The sequence below is a fragment of the Lytechinus pictus genome, chromosome 3 (genome assembly GCF_037042905.1).
Source record: "Lytechinus pictus isolate F3 Inbred chromosome 3, Lp3.0, whole genome shotgun sequence".
NCBI classification, from domain to species: Eukaryota; Metazoa; Echinodermata; class Echinoidea; order Temnopleuroida; family Toxopneustidae; genus Lytechinus; species Lytechinus pictus.
This window is the reverse complement of record NC_087247.1, coordinates 14610859-14629749: the sequence shown is the minus strand read 5'-3', so window position 1 is coordinate 14629749 and position 18891 is coordinate 14610859. Positions and strand designations below refer to the sequence as shown.

General features: G+C 35.1%; 1 protein-coding gene across 1 annotated transcript in view; it reads left to right on the top strand.

Moving 5' to 3' along the window:
• Positions 1–18891, top strand: part of LOC129255856 (protein O-linked-mannose beta-1,2-N-acetylglucosaminyltransferase 1-like) — a 40812-nt gene that overhangs the window by 10481 nt on the left and 11440 nt on the right. Inside the window, exons 6-12 of the mRNA XM_064096451.1 lie at positions 102–152; positions 2942–2971; positions 13582–13796; positions 14799–14868; positions 15667–15829; positions 16645–16766; positions 18518–18608. Of these exons, the coding sequence (XP_063952521.1) occupies positions 102–152; positions 2942–2971; positions 13582–13796; positions 14799–14868; positions 15667–15829; positions 16645–16766; positions 18518–18608 (742 nt within the window). The remainder of the gene's footprint in view (positions 1–101; positions 153–2941; positions 2972–13581; positions 13797–14798; positions 14869–15666; positions 15830–16644; positions 16767–18517; positions 18609–18891) is intronic.

Sequence of the window (18891 nt, the reverse complement as noted above, 5' to 3'; positions counted from 1 at the left end):
GTTCTCTACACCCAAACTCTATGGTTACTACACATTATTCTATGTGGGTTGTTCATATTTTATGCTATCAAAAAAAAATTGTACTTTATTTCTAATTGCAGAACATACAAAGAAGGTCAAGAGGAAAAGATCATTTGACACATATTTACATGGTAAGATATAATTTTATTTATTCTGGAGTACTCACTTGTGTGAGATCAGTCTTCTAACCTCACTCAACAGATATGCCGTAGCTAGTGATTTCGCTCATGTACTTTTCCAATACACGTATCGAGGAATCATGATATTGCCTATTTCTATTGGTGTTTGTTTTATAAAATAGTGATGTGGATCCTTGGTATAAGATAAACCATTTTTGTCTCGCCTGCATAGCAGAGCGAGACTATAGGTGCCGCTTTTCCGACGGCGGCGGCGTCAACATTGAAATCTTAACCAAGGTTAAGTTTTTGAAATGTCATAACTTAGTAAGTAGATGGACCTAGTTCATGAAAATTGGACATAAGGGTAATCAAGTATTACTAAACATCCTGCCTGAGTTTCAGGTCACATGACCAAGGTCAAAGGTCATTTAGGGTCAATGAACTTAGACCATGTTGGGGAAATCAATATCAAAATCTTAACCAAGGTTAAGTTTTTGAAATGTTGTCATAACTTCGAAAGTATATGGACGTAGTTAATAAAACTTAGACATAAGGGTAATAGTGTATCACTGAAGATCCTGCCTGAGTTTCAGGTCATATGATTAAGGTCAAAGGTCAATTGGGGTCAACAAACTTTGGCCATGTTGGGGTTATTTGAGGAATTGTCATCATAACTTTAAAAGTTTATGGATCTGTTAGAAACCTTGTTGCTTACTTTGATAGTAATATGAATATGTTAGAACAAGTTAATCAATTATGTAAATCTGTCAGATTCCATCTAAGAAACATATCGCAGATAAGAAAGTACATAACTGAAGAAACCTGCCACAGTGCTGTTCGTTGTCATATTTTGTCCAGATTAGATTACTGTAACAGCCTATTAACATCTGTTCCCCACGTGTATTTGAAGCGCCTACAAAGTTTACAAAACTGGGCAGCCCGTATTATCTTTAAGGTGGACCGACGTCATGATCCTGGCCCTTTACTTAAATCTCTTCATTGGCTCCCTGTAAAGAAGAGAATTGTCTTTAAATTACTTCTTTTTGTCTTCAAAGCCTTTAATAACCAGATGCCAAAATATATCAAAGATAGCCTTGCTTCCCATAGACCAACTCACCCTAATCTCCGTTCATCTAAAGACCCATATTTGCTTGCCATACCCAAAACTCGTACAAAAACAGGTGATCGCACATTTAGTGTTACTGCTTCTAAAGAATGGAACAACATCCCCACTTTCATTAAATCATCAAACTCTTCAGATCAATTTAAGAAACTTCTAAAAACATACCTCTTTTCCGATTAATTTCTTTTGCGTGTATTTGTATTGTAATTATTATGTACTTTTGTTTTAAATCGTTTGTAAACGCTGTGATATAGTTAACTATGGAGCGCGTACTAAATGCTAGTTATTATTATTATTATTATTATTATTATCTAGTTCATGAAACTTGGACATAAGAGCAACCATGTATCCCTGAATACCATGTGCGAGTTTCAGGTCACATGATGATGGTCAAAGGTCACTTAGGGTCAACAAACTTTGGCCATATTGGGGGAATTTGAGGAATTGTCATCATAACTTTGAAATTTTATGGATCTAGTTCATGAAACTTGGACATAAGAGCAATCAAGTATCCTTGAACATCCTGTGCTAGTTTCAGGTCACATGACCAAGGCCAAAGGTCATTTAAAGGTCAATGAACTCTGGCCGTGTTGGGAGTATGTGTTGAATTGGCATCATAACTTCGGAATTTTATGGATCTAGCTCATGAAACATCGACATAAGGGTAATCAAGTATGATTGATTGTTTTGCACATGTCTTAGGTCACATGATCATGGTCAAAGGTCATTTTGGGTCAATGGACATGATATTTTATTATCATATTAGTGTTTTCTTCTGTGAATAATTATTCATTAGCTATTTTCAAAGGAAGCACTGCTGCTATATCAAATTGCGTAATGCAGGCGAGACTGCCAGAGGCATTCCACTTGTTCATCTTGAAATCAGGATCACTCGAAAGAACTAGCCGCAAGCGTATGCAAATTTGCTTGTTAGCTAAACTAAATGACAGGTCACATTATAGATTTCAGCCGATCATTTGATTAGGAGCTATATCATAATTTCATCAACTGAATTCTGTCCACTATGAGAAAAAATGAAATCTGTCCTGGCAATTTGTGATAAATGGCTACTCTAGAAATGAGATTTGGTTGATATATTTCAACCATTCGGTGATAATGTGAGATTGTGTATTTGTTTTGTGTGTTGAAAGGGCCAGCTCACCTCCAACAAAAGTGGATTTGAATAAAAAGAGAAAAATCACAGAAGCATAATGCTGAAAATTTCATCAAAATTATGTAAAATAAGAAAGTTGAGACATTTGAAAAATTTTGCATATTAAAAAACAGAACACTGATATGCACAACACAGTGGAGAGTTGGAGATATTACCCACTCACTATTTCTTTTGTATTTCATCATATGAAATACATATTTCATTATTTTGCATATTTGACAATAAGGACACATAATGTAATACAATATAAAATAGTGAGTAGGTGATGTCATTAGTTTCCTCACCTGCATACCCACTAGGATGACTAACTGTTTTGTATAAAGCAAACTTTAAAACGTCACAACTTTCTTACTTTACATCTGATTTTGATGAAATTTTCAGCGTGATGCTAGTTTGAATTTTCAATTCAATGGGTTTTTTTCTGGGGTGAACTTGCCCTTTCAAGAGAGGGTGTAGAAGTTCTTAGAATGTAGATTAAACATTACAAATTTGTTTTCTATTCAGGCAATCAAAAAGTTTCTGAGCAACTGAGAAGTAAGTTTTAAGTCATTGATCTGGATCGACCTCTAACGCTATTAAACCATAGTCATGCTCCTTCAGAAACTTCATGTTTCTTATTTCTTAAAGGAGAATGAAACCCTTGAAAACAGCTGAATCCATATCAAAGAGAAAAATCAAAGAAACATATTGTTGAAAGTTTGAGGAAGATTGAATGAATAATAAGAAAGTTATGAGCATTTGAATATTGAGATCACTAATGCCATGTAGATCCTCCTATTGGCAATGCGACCAAGATCTGTGATGTCACACACGTACAACTCCCTCATTACTTTAGTACTTATTTCACTTGTATTCTCACTTTTATAGAGTCTATCACAAGGTGATGTGTTCTCTTTATGAGAGGACAAGTACAGAGGTTTCACAACATTATATCATTGATGAATCGTTTGTCATATATGATTAGAATGAGCAAAAAGAGATGTTTTGGGGTATATTTTCAGTGTCCAAAAGGGGAGAGTTGTTCATCTGTGACATCTAGATCTTGGTCGCATTGCCAATGAGAGGATCTCCATAGCATTAGTGATCTCGACATTCAAATGCTCATAACTTTTCTATTACTAGTCCTATTTTACTCCAACTTTTGTTGATCTTATTCTTTGATTTTTCTGCTTTCACAAAAGCTAACTTGCTCCAAGAGTTTCATTCTCCTTTAATCATAGAAATTCCGTTTATTTTTATGATTTGTCATAATTGATGATTTGATTTCAGTTTTGTCAGTTCATAGGTACATCTATTTTAAAGGATAATAAGATTTTGTTAAATGATTTTATAGAAAATCTAAAAAATTCATTAAAAAAGAAAATCTTGCGACAAAATTTATGACATTATGCCATGCATGTACTTTGAAAAATCTTGCTTTTGGCATTTTTAGGCTGGTTACATGTAAATCTATTTGCTTGTAAACATAGGCCAGACCCCCCCCTCCACCCCCCCCCCAAAAAAAAATCACTTCATAAATTTGTATTTTGTTTTCATGACACCACAAATAAACTCTAACTTCAACTGATGTGAAATACATGTTCACATAATCATCTTAATATACTAAATACAGTGGTTTAAGTCTTTTATGTGACAAAAATGATGAATGCAAGAAATATCCATGAAGATGGTTAAATTCTAATTTGTCTGTTTACTTGAACTATTCTGTAATTTGATATTGGAATGCAATGAAAGCATTTGTCTAGACTATATTGTCAAAGGTATTAAAACAAAAGAAAAGAGAGTTATGTCATATATCTGGTAAGTAATATCAGTAAATTTACAATTGTAAGTAAGATACATATACATGTTTTCAATTCCTTTATACAGAATTTGACTGATTTTTTTCATTCAAACTTGCATGTGAGTGTCCAAGGTATGAAAATATCCACCTTAGTTGTAAGACTGTGAAGTCATGAATCAGTTGTTATTGCTGGTATATATAACACTCAAGTTCCTGTACACTTAATGGGTTTTAAAGGGATGAATTAACATTTGGTGGAAGTAAATCACAAAGGTATGCTATTAAGCTATTTTGTATTGAAGTTGCAGGCACTATACACATGACTGGGTTCTTGTGGTTATTAGATTTTCTAATGATTTTTTTTCCTCATGTTTCAACAAAGTCTGACTGAATTTCCTTTAAACTTGATCATATTTTGACAAGTAAACTTGCATGTAGATTCTTGTCAGAACAGGCCTTATATTTTTATGTTTTTAGAGCAAAGCCACTGTTTAGTCACATTTCTTTATCACATTACAAGTGAGAAAACTTAAAGGGGCACACAACATTACCGAGGCAAATGAGAAGGGCATTAAAGGGATGGTCTGGGCTGAAGATATTTATATCTTAATACATAGAGTAGAATTCACTGAACAAAATGCAGAAAATTTCATCAAAATCGGATAACAAATAATAAAGTTATTGAAGTTTAAAGTTTAGCAATATTTTGTGAAAACAGTCATCATGAATATTCATTAGGTGGGCTGATGATGTCACATCTCCGTTTTCTTATGTTATTACATTAAATCATATTTTTTTCATTATTTCATACTTGTGTGAATAATATGTCTCCCTTATAATGAAATAAGTTGCAGTAATAAATATTTAATGCACTAATTCAGTTGTCAATCCAATTTTTCTAGTTCTTGGAGGAAAAAATTTGAATAAACCTAATTTCATATGATAAAATACAAAAGAACAAGTGGGGATGTGACATCATCAGCCCACCTAATGAATATTCATGATGACTGTTTTCACAAAATATTGCTTAACTTTAAAATTCAATAACTTTGTTATTTGTTATCCGATTTTGATGAAATTTTCGGCATTTTGCTCAGTGAATTCTACTCTATTTATTAAGCTATAAATACTTTCAGCCCGGACCATCCCTTTAAGCCAATCTACAGAACATCCAAGGCAATGATCTGAGATGTCCTTGGATTCATTGAAGCTTGGTTAAAAACGATGATTATAATCTACAAAGATCAGTTTCAACTAGCATCCATTCCAAGAACAGGGGCCTGTTACACAAAGCTTAGCAATGATCGTAGAACACTTTCTACAATTGATTACATTTTTGGAAAGTCAAGCATGCGATTAATTTCAATGGGACCCTTGTCTTTCATAAAAGTCCTGTGTAACTGTTGAACGTCAGTGTATCTAACAGCACCCCCCCCCCCTTGGAATGCATTTTGGGTATCTTAGAAAAAAAAGCTTTGCAACAGAAGCTTGTAAGTGCCCCTGAAGAAAAAAAAAATGATTCAGAAAGCAAAGACAAGATGAGAAGACAAAAAGATAAATAGAGAATACCTGGTAGCCAGTGAATAAATTTGCTTAGGAAATTTGTGTAGAAGTTTTGGTCATGAATGAAAAGCTGAAAGAAAAGCTTTTAACCAGGACCTGTACAGTCCCTTGTAAAATCTGCTACACAAGAGATTATTTGTGTAGCAGTCATCAAAAAACGTGGAGCAAATTGCGATTCAACACCAAGGAAACTATTCTGTGCTGGTACCACAGCAAATGAAAATAATCCTCTAGTCAAGTTTGTCAGTACAAGAATGATATCTGAGGAGTTATCAAGATGATTTAATGGGGACTGGTAATAAAAAAAGAGTTTTTATTTGACTTGATGACTAGTTTCTTTGCTTCTTTTCTATGAGGATTAAACTTGAGAGGATCAAAGATATTTCCTTTCATCCTTCTCACCTCATCTTCTTGTTATTTTTTATTTTAGAAATATTTCCTTCTCATTTGCCTTCTGGCGGCACCTTTCAGCTTTTGCATTTTTTTTGGTAGGTTTCTTGATAAAGCAAGGATGGTATTGAGACTGATTTATTAATCTCATGGGGCATTGCAAGAAACTAACAATCAATTGCAATTAGCTATTTTGGGTCCCTTAGTCAATCCTCAGTTATTGCTGATTTGCTTCTTGCATCAAAAAGCACAAACTGATTTGCTGCCGCTGAAATTGATCTATCAATTGTTAAATTGATTGCAAATTTTTCTTGCAACACCCCCTGCTTTAACTTATTTTGTTCATACTATGGGACATTATTGTACTTGGTATGTAAACTAACAAAATGAAAATCAATAGTAATGAGAAAGGTCAATAGAAATTTAATGCTGCGTACATTTATATTGATGTGGGCATATGCTTTTGCATTTTTTTTTGCAGTTGTATGGAATAGCTGCATTACAAATTTTAGGTACATAATCGTCTTAATTAGACTGGTTCAAACTAAATTTGATTCTTTTATCATTTTCAACTTTACAAGTTTGAATCAAAATCTATGTAGATTGATATTTTAAATATGAAGTAGATTTATGCTATAATTGAATGGGGATTTTTGAAAATACAGTCGGGATTTCTTGAAGCATGATATTTCACAATCAAGTTATTCATGTATCGTTTTATAGACTTGAAACCTGTATAATTTTATGAATAGAAAAGCTGTATAAAGTGCCCACAGGTCACAGGAAATAGTAATCTAGGACAATAAAGCTTTTTGGAATACTCACATTTGTATGTACAAAGGGAACTAACTCGCTAACAGTCTTGAAAAGAAAGAACAAAGGCTTTTGTATGGTCTTGAGGAACACTAATTATGAAAATAACCTAGCTTTGACATTACATTAATCTGTGGGTACGAAGTACAAACTGACTATATGATTTCAAGAAAAGGAACTTATGGAGTACTAACTTGGTATTGTATTACAAATTTTATGCCTCAAATATTTTAATACATTGGATAAAGCAATAAATACCGAGGCCTCTTGACTTCTCATTTATGCCATTTTTGGAGTCAAGGTGGGTTAAGAAAACATCAAGGATGAGGCTAGATATCTGTTTATCTTTGCTGGAAATCCTAATTATTATCTTACCATTTACATGTAACATAATTTTCATAAATCTCTTAAAATGCAGTCTTATCATTTTCAATGCTACAAGATACTATAACCAATTGTGTGGATATTAATTCAAAATAATAGCAACAAATAAAGTAAATATATCATATTGGACAAATGAGCTTCATAGATGTATATAATTGATTTCAATTGTCGAAGAGGTTTGTGCAGATTTTTCCTTTTATCGTCATGTTGTATCAGTTGTATAATGTATACACAACAAAAAAAGTAAGTCCCCCCTTGAACAAACATCAATAATTTCCGAACCAATGCAAGTTTTCAATATATTTTTACATGAGCGTATAGGTAATTTTATAAGCTACCCTCTGAGTAAATGTTATGGACGTATTTTACGTCATGCTTCAGTGAGCACCGTCAGAAGGCAAAAATGTCACTTTTCAAAAGTCACAAGCCAAATGTCAGGACTTTGATTCCATTTTATTGGAACTCATTCTTCATTCTCATCATGAAAAATAGTCAGAAGGTTTGTAAAAGGTACTTTCTAAAAGACGATACAACTTTTTTGGCTAAATTTCACGGTTGAATAAACACAAGTCCAAATTTGCTATAATTGGATTTTTTACACATTTTTATCAATAATAATGATAGAATATGATGACAGTTATTTTTGGGAAGAATATCTTCAACATTATTCATCGTTTCACGGTTCGATGAACATTTATTGAAAACAAAAAATACGATTTTCAAATATCATAGGCAAGTATTGTTTCATTTTGGTAACTGAAACTGATCTTTTATCAACTTTTTTGTCATGTTCATGACCAATTAATATGATTCAATGATTCAAAGGCGTTTAATTAAACATTCACGCTTGAATGAACATGTGGAATGTGATTAGCTCTTTTTTACGTTATTGGAAAAAATGCAATTTGTAATTATGGATATCTGTCACAAACCTCCTTGCATGGTTCATTTGATTTGATTTTTATGAAAATCCCGATGTTTAATGCATCAGTGAGCACACAATATTCGAAAATTATGCAAATGAGAAGAAAGTTCAAGGCCTTGGCCCCACTCTGTGCCGTATCGAATTGTTATTTTGGTGAGCGCGCCTTTTGGATAGTGTTACTCTGAAGCAATGTGCGAAGTTTCATGAAATAACTGTTGGCAGAAGTAACAAAAACCGTCCATGAAACAAACCCTCATTTCATATTTGTTAAAATTTTGACTTCCTCTCTCATAGACTTGTGTACATTATTGGTGCATATGTTTAAGAATAAGTAACCCCTTATTCAATATGGTGGAACTTTTTTTCAAGGCTGTCATTAGCAATGTCATTTGGCAGTAATGTTTATCAACCTATCGGCATAATTCTGTGCAAAAATGAAATCGATTTGTTCATTTACGGATGAATGAGCACGCATCAAAGTGGGAAAATGGGTATTTTCAATGTCACAGACTCATTTTAAAGGGTAATAAGGTGAATATTGGGGGCAAATTCGGTTTCAAATGTGACTTTAATTGCTGTTGTTTTTATCATCCATCATTTCTATCACCACAAGCTTTCCGAACTTTTAACATTTTCATGGTTGAGCGAGCACATTCGAAAACTTAGGAATGAATACTCTTTATACTGCATAAATGTATTCTTTTCCTAACAATATATCATGATCAGTTTGATTTATGGACAAATCAGTAGTGAATCCAGAATTTTAAAATGGGGGAGGGGCCTATATTCGGGGGAGCCACCAAAATTTTCAAAGTTTAATATGACCTAACAAGTTGTAGAGGATACTACCAAAAAACCTTTTAATGATACGTCACAATACAGGGGCCGCGGAACGGTTTTCGAAGTATGGTGGAGGGGCTGAGCCAAAAGTGGGGGAGTGGGCTGACCATGCAAAAACTCACAATCGTATGGTCATTTTTACATTTTTGTACATGCTTTTGGAGTGGGGGCTGAGCCCCCCCCCCCCCACCCACCCCACCCCGCTTCCGCGGCCCCTGCAATATTGTGCTCACTCAACCATGAACATACAATATCAAAATTGTGTGTGGAGTGGCTAAATGATGGATAGTAAAACAGCATTAACACCATAAAATTCACCTAAAAACAACTTTTGCCCAACTTTGTATTTGCACAATCTGAAAAACGACTCTTGTGACTTTAAAAAATTGTCATTTTTAATTCAATCTTTAATTTCTCATGCATGACTCAATCGATCAATCTCATTTTTCCCCAGGAGTTGCTTAATGAGAGCAGAAAATCACCTACCAAATATCATATCTCAAAATAATTCCGTTCAAAAGTTACAGCAATTTGATTTAGGGGGGACTTACTTTTTTTTTGTGTGTATATATTGATATTAATTAATGACTATTAAAGCACAAAGCTTAGCAATCATCGTATAACATTTTTTAAACAACTGATTGCATTGGCTACAATGTACAATCAATTGTGAAAATCAAGTGTAGGATTAATCGCTAACCTTTGTGTCACGGAGCCCTGGTCAGTTTTTGTTTTTTGTCAGTGAATTATGTATTAAAATTTTGATGTTAACTTTTTCTTCATGATGTATCAATCCCAATTATTAACTCACCATTTACATATGATTAGAATGAGCAAAAAGAGATGTTTTGGGGTATATTTTCAGTGTCCAAAAGGGGAGAGTTGTTCAACTGTGACATCATAGATCTTGGTCGCATTGCCAATGGGAGGATCTCCATAGCATTAGTGATCTCGACATTCAAATGCTCATAACTCTTCTATTGCTAGTCCTATTTCACTCAAACTTTTGTTGATCTTATTCTTTGATTTTTCTGCTTTCACAAAAGCTAACTTGCTCCAAGAGTTTCATTCTCCTTAAAGTTAGTCTTACTCTTTAGGTCTGGAGTCGAATTAAGCAGTCAATGAGTCTAACTTATCCAAAATAGTCTAGATCTAGCCTTAACTTAGTCTAACTTTCTAACGACAACAGTTAACGTTGGTCAAACTAACCTTTTGCGAGCGTGAATAAGCTTGAGTAGGCCTACGGTATTAACTTTAACAAAACAAGGCTTGAATTGATCCATCCGTCAAACAGTCCATGATAAATTCCCTTTAGATTCTTTCCAATAATGTCTTTATTCTTGAAACATATTCAATAAAATATTAGTGATAGAACAAGCTGGGGTCACGAATCAGTATCGTTCTATCGATATGTCATTTCCATTGTGCGCACTTGCGCAATAAGCGGGTAAATGCGCGAGTTGTCTAAAAAATTTTGTTAAATCGCGCGGACCTTTGTGGTAGCCGCAATCACCGCAGAGAGCAGCATTTTGCATGCAATCAAATGGGGATCTCAGCCAAATTTAACTGTGCCCATCTTTAAGGGGTAGGTCAGGGGGCAACGGGCAGAAATCTTGTTAACTGTGCCTGTTGCCCTCGGTTACCACCTTAATTTGTTGTATTGAAGGCATGGTGGAATACATGACCCCACTTTTGACCAATCAGAGGAACAGAGTATTTGATATTCTTAAAGAGAGGTTTATAATCCTGGCTAGTTCATGTCATATTTGCGATGCTAAGCTGGCATATATGCATAACATATTCATGCACATGACCTTACCCCAGCGGGGGGGGCAGTTGCCCTCCCAGAAATTTTGAAAAAATTTCATTTTCTTACAATTTTTTAAATACAAATTCACCCAAATTGTGCACATAATCCTTAAATTTCACTCTAGAAAATGCGCCCCAGTGACAAGCTCAGTTGATTCACTCACTTGCTTTTGATTTTCTTCAAAAATTTGTTTGCATCTTGCCCCCAGGAGCAAATTTCTGCGTACAGCCATGTTCATGCAGTATTTGCAGATACTTCACCATTCATCATCTTTCATTTGAGGTACAAAAGTTGACTCCATGGCTTGTGAATTGCCATGCGTTATAGCCAAAGGAGCATGTATTGGCTTCATAGCATTCCTTGTTCTCTATCTTTCATCAGATAGCATCGATCTGATAGCATTCCTTGTTCTCTTTCTATCATCAGATAGTACTGATCTGATAGCATTCCCTGTTCTATTTTCTTCATCAGATAGTATTAATTTGGTAGTATACCTCGTTCTTTTTCCTTCATCCGATATTACTGATCTGATAGCATTCCGTTTTCTCTTTCCTTCATCAGATAGTACTGATCTAATAGCATTCCTTGTTCTCTTTCCTTCATCAGATAGCACCGATCTGATAGCATTCCTTGTTCTCTTTCCTTCATCAGATAGTACTGATCTAATAGCATTCCTTGTTCTCTTTCCTTCATCAGATCACACCAATCTGATAGCATTCCTTATTCTCTTTCCTTCATCGGATAGTGCTGATCTGATAGCATTCCTTGTTCTCTTTCCTTCATCAGATAATACCAATCTAATAGCATTCCTTGTTCTCTTTCCTTCATCAGATCACACCAATCTGATAGCATTCCTTATTCTCTTTCCTTCATCGGATAGTGCTGATCTGATAGCATTCCTTGTTCTCTTTCCTTCATCAGATAATACCAATCTAATAGCATTCCTTATTCTCTTTCCTTCATCAGATAATACCAATCTAATAGCATTCCTTGTTCTCTTTCCTTCATCAGATAGTACTGATCTGATAGCATTCCTTGTTCTCTTTCCTTCATCAGATAATACCAATCTAATAGCATTCCTTGTTCTCTTTCCTTCATCAGATAGTACTGATCTGATAGCATTCTGTGTTCTCTTTCCTTCATCAGATAATACCAATCTAATAGCATTCCTTGTTCTCTTTCCTTCATCAGATAGTACTCATCTGATAGCATTCTGTGTTCTCTTTCCTTCATCAGATAATACCAATCTAATAGCATTCCTTGTTCTCTTTCCTTCATCAGATCACACCTGTAGCTGCAGCCAATCAATCAAACATAGCAGACATGTTTTTACGGGAGTGGTTTTGTTTATTCTGTCTTTTCCTTGACTCCGTGAAAACTGTAACAAATAAAATACATAAATGGAAACCAATTAATATCATGAAACTTGACATAGCTCTTCACACTAGATGATATCATTAAATAAAGCTTCCTTAGGTCCATGCTATCATATATCTCTTCTAACATCTCTATAACTAAAAATTTGGGCGTGACCCATGGGCATTTCAACACAATTGCCCTTTTTCTGACCTTATAAATATAGCCTTAAAATGCCCCTTCTTTGTATTTCATTGATTATCCTAACACTTCTATAATAGCTAAATGCTCACAAATTCACTCACTTAAATACTTGTCTCATACAGGTCGATACTACATGTATATTCAACAATAAATCTATCCTTTTATCAAAGAAACTATTTCATAATGACTTTCGACCTTCGTAATAACTTCGTAAACTATAACCAACATGAATTCTTATATGTGGGGCATGTAACGCTACTCACATGTACGAGTGTAATCAACTAATATTTTAACACAAAAATATCATATTAGCACACATTATTTCTAATAAATTATACAATACGAGTGTAAACACTGACCTTCTTGCCTCTATTTTGTCGTTAAAGTTGGCTGCAACTAAGGGATTACTTAGATTTTCTTCAATTTATGGAAACATCAGGCATTTTATGCCTATCATCAAAACTCAAGATGTGGTGCCGCAGATGGCGTTCTAACTTTTTTGTTATCTGGACCACAAAATGTTTCCTTAAAGTCACGCAGTTACAACACCAATCTGATAGCATTCCTTATTCTCTTTCCTTCATTGGATAGTGCTGATCTGATAGCATTCCTTGTTCTCTTTCCTTCATCGGATAGTGCTGATCTGATAGCATTCCTTGTTCTCTTTCCTTCATCAGATAATACCAATCTAATAGCATTCCTTGTTCTCTTCCCTTCCTCAGATATTACTGATCTGATAGCATTCCTCGTTCTCTTTCCTTCATCAGATAGTACTGATCTGATAGCATTCTGTGTTCTCTGTCCTTCATCAGATAGTACTAATCTGATAGCATTCTGCGTTCTCTTTCCTTCATCAGATAGTACTGATCTGATAGCATTCCTTGTTCTCTGTCCTTCATCAGATAGTACTCATCTGATAGCATTCTGTGTTCTCTTTCCTTCATCAGATGATACCAATCTAATAGCATTCCTTCTTCTCTTTCCTTCATCAGATAGTAGCATTTCTTGTTCTCTCTCCTCCATCTGATATAATAATACTGATTTGATAGCATCCCATGTTCTATTTCCTTCATCAGATAGCGACGATCTGATAGCATTCCTCGATGGGGTTCCTCCTCGGGATGTGATCATGGCTGTTGTATTTGATGACGCTACCAACCGGTTGGCACCAGAAGCTGTCAGGATGTTTGAGGACCATTTTGGGAGTCGACAGGCGCATGTGCTTGGCTATCGGTCAATGTGGGCTTTCATAGGACAGAAGTACGTCCAGCATGATGGGGAACATGAAAAGGTTTGTACAGGGGGCCAATTTGCTCTTAGCCAATCAGTTGCAAGGATTGCAGTAGCTTGTAACAGCCGTCAGTGGGTGTTTGGTATAGCTGTTCGTAAGTTATGAATAACTTAACGTTAACTAAAAACATGTTCCAGTAGTATTTATGAAACACCCACTGGATATATATATAAATTGTGAATTTTACAACCCTTACCGTACTACTACTACTACTACTACTACTACTACTACTACTACTGCTACTGCTACTGCTACTGCTACTGCTACTGCTACTGCTACTGCTACTGCTACTGCTACTGCTACTGCTACTGCTACTGCTACTGCTACTGCTACTGCTACTGCTACTGCTACTGCTACTGCTACTGCTACTACTGCTACTACTGCTACTACTGCTACTACTGCTACTACTGCTACTACTGCTACTACTGCTACTACTGCTACTACTGCTACTACTGCTACTACTACTAACTACTACTAACTACTACTACTACTACTACTACTACTACTACTACTACTACTACTACTACTACTACTACTACTACCACTACCATCACCACCACCACCACTACAACTTATTATTACTTCTACTACTACCACCACTATCACTACAACTTATTATTACTTCTACTACTACTGCTGCTACTTTTAGTTTGAGTTTGATAGGACTAACCTATGCTAACTCCTGAGTCATGAACAAAATGTCTTCAAGCAGTCCTATTTTGGCTTGGGTTTTTCCTTTCTAATTGATTTGTTTTACATTTATCATTAATTTTGGCAAAAACACAACTTCCTTTGAAGTGATACACCATTTTGAATGACTGCATGATATGTACACCTAAATATGAGGTCAAGTCAGTTCACAGGGTTGCATATTATATCCTTATTTCTTACAAAGAATCATTTTTTTACTGATAGTAAGTCATATTTTCAGATTTGACCTGCATTTTTTTTTACCACTTTGCATCTGATTTATTTATGTCATATTCTGTATTAATATCATAGTATACAATGAAGAAACCAAATGAGGAATGGGGAGCTCAAACAAATGTCCAGGGATGTTTCTCAATACCATGTAAGTATTACGTTTTATTCATTTTTGTCTTGCCTGCAAAGCAGAGCAAGAGTGCCACTTTTCCAACTGCGGCGGCGGTGTCGTAAACTTTGAAACCGTAACCAAGGTTAAGTTTTTGAAATGTCATCATAATGTAGAAAGTATATGGATCTAGTTCATGAAACTTCAGGGTTAATCAGGTATCACTGATTGTCTTGTATGAGTTTAAGGTCATATGATCAAGGTAAAATATCATTTAGATTCAATGAACTTAGCATTTTATTATTATATATATAGTGCTTTTTGTGAAGTAATCGTTTTAGTTGTTGATTTCAAAGTCAGTACTGCTTCTGTATTGAATCGCGTAATGCAGGCAAGACTGTCAGAGACATTCCACGTATTTGTTCATTCATTTTTCTGTCCATTTATTCATCCATCCAATCATTCAGTCTTCCATACATCCATCTTTTCAATCAGCCACCTATCCATCCATCCATCCCAGTGACTTGTCGAGAATTCCATATCCTTGCTGTTTAGGAAAGGAGGAATTGAAGTGTGGTTGGGAGTTTGATTAAGGGATATGTTGTAAATGCCTTAGATTGGTGCATCTCTATGAATTCCTGAATGTTTAGGTGAATGTGTTAAAGTGTTTGTTTTTTATGTAGTGTTTTTAAATGCCTCTCATAGATAGTAAACATACTATAGATAGCAGTATTAGGGGTGATCCATGAAGGATTGCAAATATGATTATAAAATCAGTGATTATGATTTTAAATCCTTTGCAAATGCCCTTAAGTCTGCCCTTATTTTTTTCAATAGTGACTCCAAAGAAAGAATCAAGCAACAATGAAGGGATGCCATACCAGAACCTTTGTATGGTGCCACGAGTCTGTGAGAGTAACGAGGTCGCTGTTCATGTTGAGTCGGGTCACCTGTCAAAGAAGGCTAAGATATACCCCAAGGTCTGCGTCGATGGCAAGACGTAAGTCCATATTTTTCATTAAACCAATTTTAAATTGGATGTTTCGGTTTCCTAAACTGGATTCGTGGATCATGAGATCCTTGTCAGTGGGTTAAGGGATGCTCTATTTTCTTATATTGATAATTATAATATTAAACATTTATGTATCACTTGTTTGTAAACTCTGCATACTATTTTCCCAGGCTACCTAGATCAGGTGCTCGAGCATTCAATGAATTCCTTCCTACTGGGATCCATTAACTCTACCTGGCAAATGTAGATAAACATGTGACCTAGAGCATATATATATTTTAGATGAGACCACACACTGGCATTTAAGGCATGTCTCACTTCAATTCTTGTAAAATCCCCAAAGTATTTAAAAAAAAAAAAATGTAGTAGTTAATGGTACATGAAGTTTTATCATTTTCAGCGTTGTGGTCTGATGGTTTTGCAACTAGAGGGTTGTGGGTTTGAGTCCCGTCCATGGCGTAATTCCCTTTAACAAAAAATGGATTCACATTTTGCTGCACTCAACCCAGGTGAGGTGAATGGGTACCTGGCAGGATTAATTTCTTTGAATGCACCAAGAGCCTTTAAGCAGCTGGAGCTACAGCTAGGGTAATACATAGTGCGCCATTGTATAGGCAACAAGATAATTGGCGCCTCATAAATGCTGTATTATTGTCATCATTATCGCCATTATAAATAATAATAATTATTATTGTTATTATCATTATTATTATTATTGTCATTATTGTTATTATTATTATGTAAAATGAAATTTCATGCTTAATTTATCCTTTGTCATATTTTTTTTTTTTTTTCCATCCAAGGATTCTTAGTGACCATAAAATTGAGAAAGTAAACCCAGCAAAGAGAGGGCTGAATTTCCTTGTAGTAGACCCAGAGACTGCACAGGTTGTAAGCTCTGGTAGCTTTGATACATATGATTCAGGTAAGTCTATTTCTATCAATCTCAAGCCCAGTCCACACTACACAATCTGATACCATGCAGATTTTAACAAATCGCATGTTGCCTTAAATATAAAAGTTCTAAGAAGTAAACATACTTTATTGAAGTTCGGCCTACTGCAAGGAATACTAAACTCAGAATTCTGCCTTGCTGCGAGACTTGTGGTCGAGGTAAATTCGAAATCAGCTTCGAATCGCACCCGATGATGATGTCATTTTGATTTTGAATAGAATTTGCTTTGATTCCCACCGAGAGGCTCTAAATTTCCTTTGGAATCTCAGTTTTGAGTATTCACACCACTATTCGGAACTTTGATCGTAAAGATTTTATAGGTTTGATTGTTCATATCAAATGCTATTTAAATTCGGATCAGAAACGGATCATGTAGTGTTCACCGGGCTTTAGGTTATGCATTGTCAGCTCTGTGTCTGCGTACCTATCTCAATGGGAGGGTTTCATGAAGATCTTTGAAGGGGATTTTAACTGACAGATGTTATAAGCTACTGAAATCCGTGTGTCTGATTGGCTGAGAGCAAAGTAGTCAGAGAGACTCATTGACACAACTCTTCATGCAAAATGCTCCCTAGGTCTTGTCATTTTGAATCGCTTGAAGCATTGAAAAGGTATTGAAAATCCTTTTGGTTTTCTTCTTACTTTTGTTGTATATGTTAATGTAATATGATCTGACCATACACCCACACTAGCAAACATCCCCCCCCCCCCCCCCCGTAACCCCTCCATCCCTCTGCGCCTCTGAATAGTTTACTAGATAGATGGCGCATAATAAATGCTGTGTTAATTATTTTTATTATTTTTCACTTTTGTCATTTTTCTACCTGTGTTTAATCTATGATCAGTCAGTGCTCAGATTATAGGCTAATTTAGATGTTTATATCAGTTCAGGATATCTGGAAGAAGAGGGAACTGTGTGGTCTCTCATTGACTATGATAAATTGCTAGTCTTGAAAAATACAGAGAACATATTAGCCTATAAAATCTTAAAGGAGAATGAAACCCTTGAAACCAGCTGAATCCATATCAAAGAGAAAAATCAAAGAAACATATTGTTGAAAGTTTGAGGAAGATTGAATGAATAATAAGAAAGTTATGAGCATTTGAATATTGAGATCACTAATGCCATGTAGTTCCTCCCATTGGCAATGCGACCAAGATCTGTGATGTCACACACGTACAACTCCCTCATTACTTTAGTACTTATTTCACTTATATTCTCACTTTTATAGAGTCTATCACAAGGTGAGGTGTTCTCTTTATGAGAGGACAAGTACAGAGGTTTCACAACATTATATCATTGATGAATCGTTTGTCATATGATTAGAATGAGCAAAGAGAGATGTTTTGGGGTATATTTTCAGTGTCCAAAAGGGGAGAGTTGTTCATCTGTGACATCTTAGATCTTGGTCGCATTGCCAATGGGAGGATCTCCATAGCATTAGTGATCTCTACATTTAAATGCTCATAACTTTTCTATTGCTAGTCCTATTTTACTCAAACTTTTGTTGATCTTATTCTTTGATTTTTCTGCTTTCACAAAAGCTAACTTGCTCCAAGAGTTTCATTCTCCTTTAAATGTTTTGAGAAGAAAAGAACTTGTTATAGGAGCACCTTGGGCGCCTAACAAGATGGATATGTGCACTATATACAAATACCCAATATACTCCACCTACCAATCTATTACCCTTTTAAATGGTGTCTGTGTTGCTTTCTTTCAGCTCTCCACGACACAAAGTGTGCTGACTTTCTACGATCAGTGGGTCCTGGTATGATGGTGATAGGAACCACGTTTGATGAGGCTTCCAGGCAGTGAGTGGTCCTTCATGTAACCCAGTATTCTTCATTATAATTTGTTTCATTTGATTTATTTTCCCTTCATTCAATCTTTTCATATTTACAAGTTACATAGATCAATGTGTAAAATACAATAAAGGCATCAAATTGAAAGAGAAGGAGGCCGACCAAATGCAGGGTGATGAAGGCCCCTTCTTTTAACTAATCAATATTAATTACAATAACTACATAACAAAAATATTTGATTCAGAATATACACCAATCATTTATAATGCAAATGACAATAAATATGTATAAA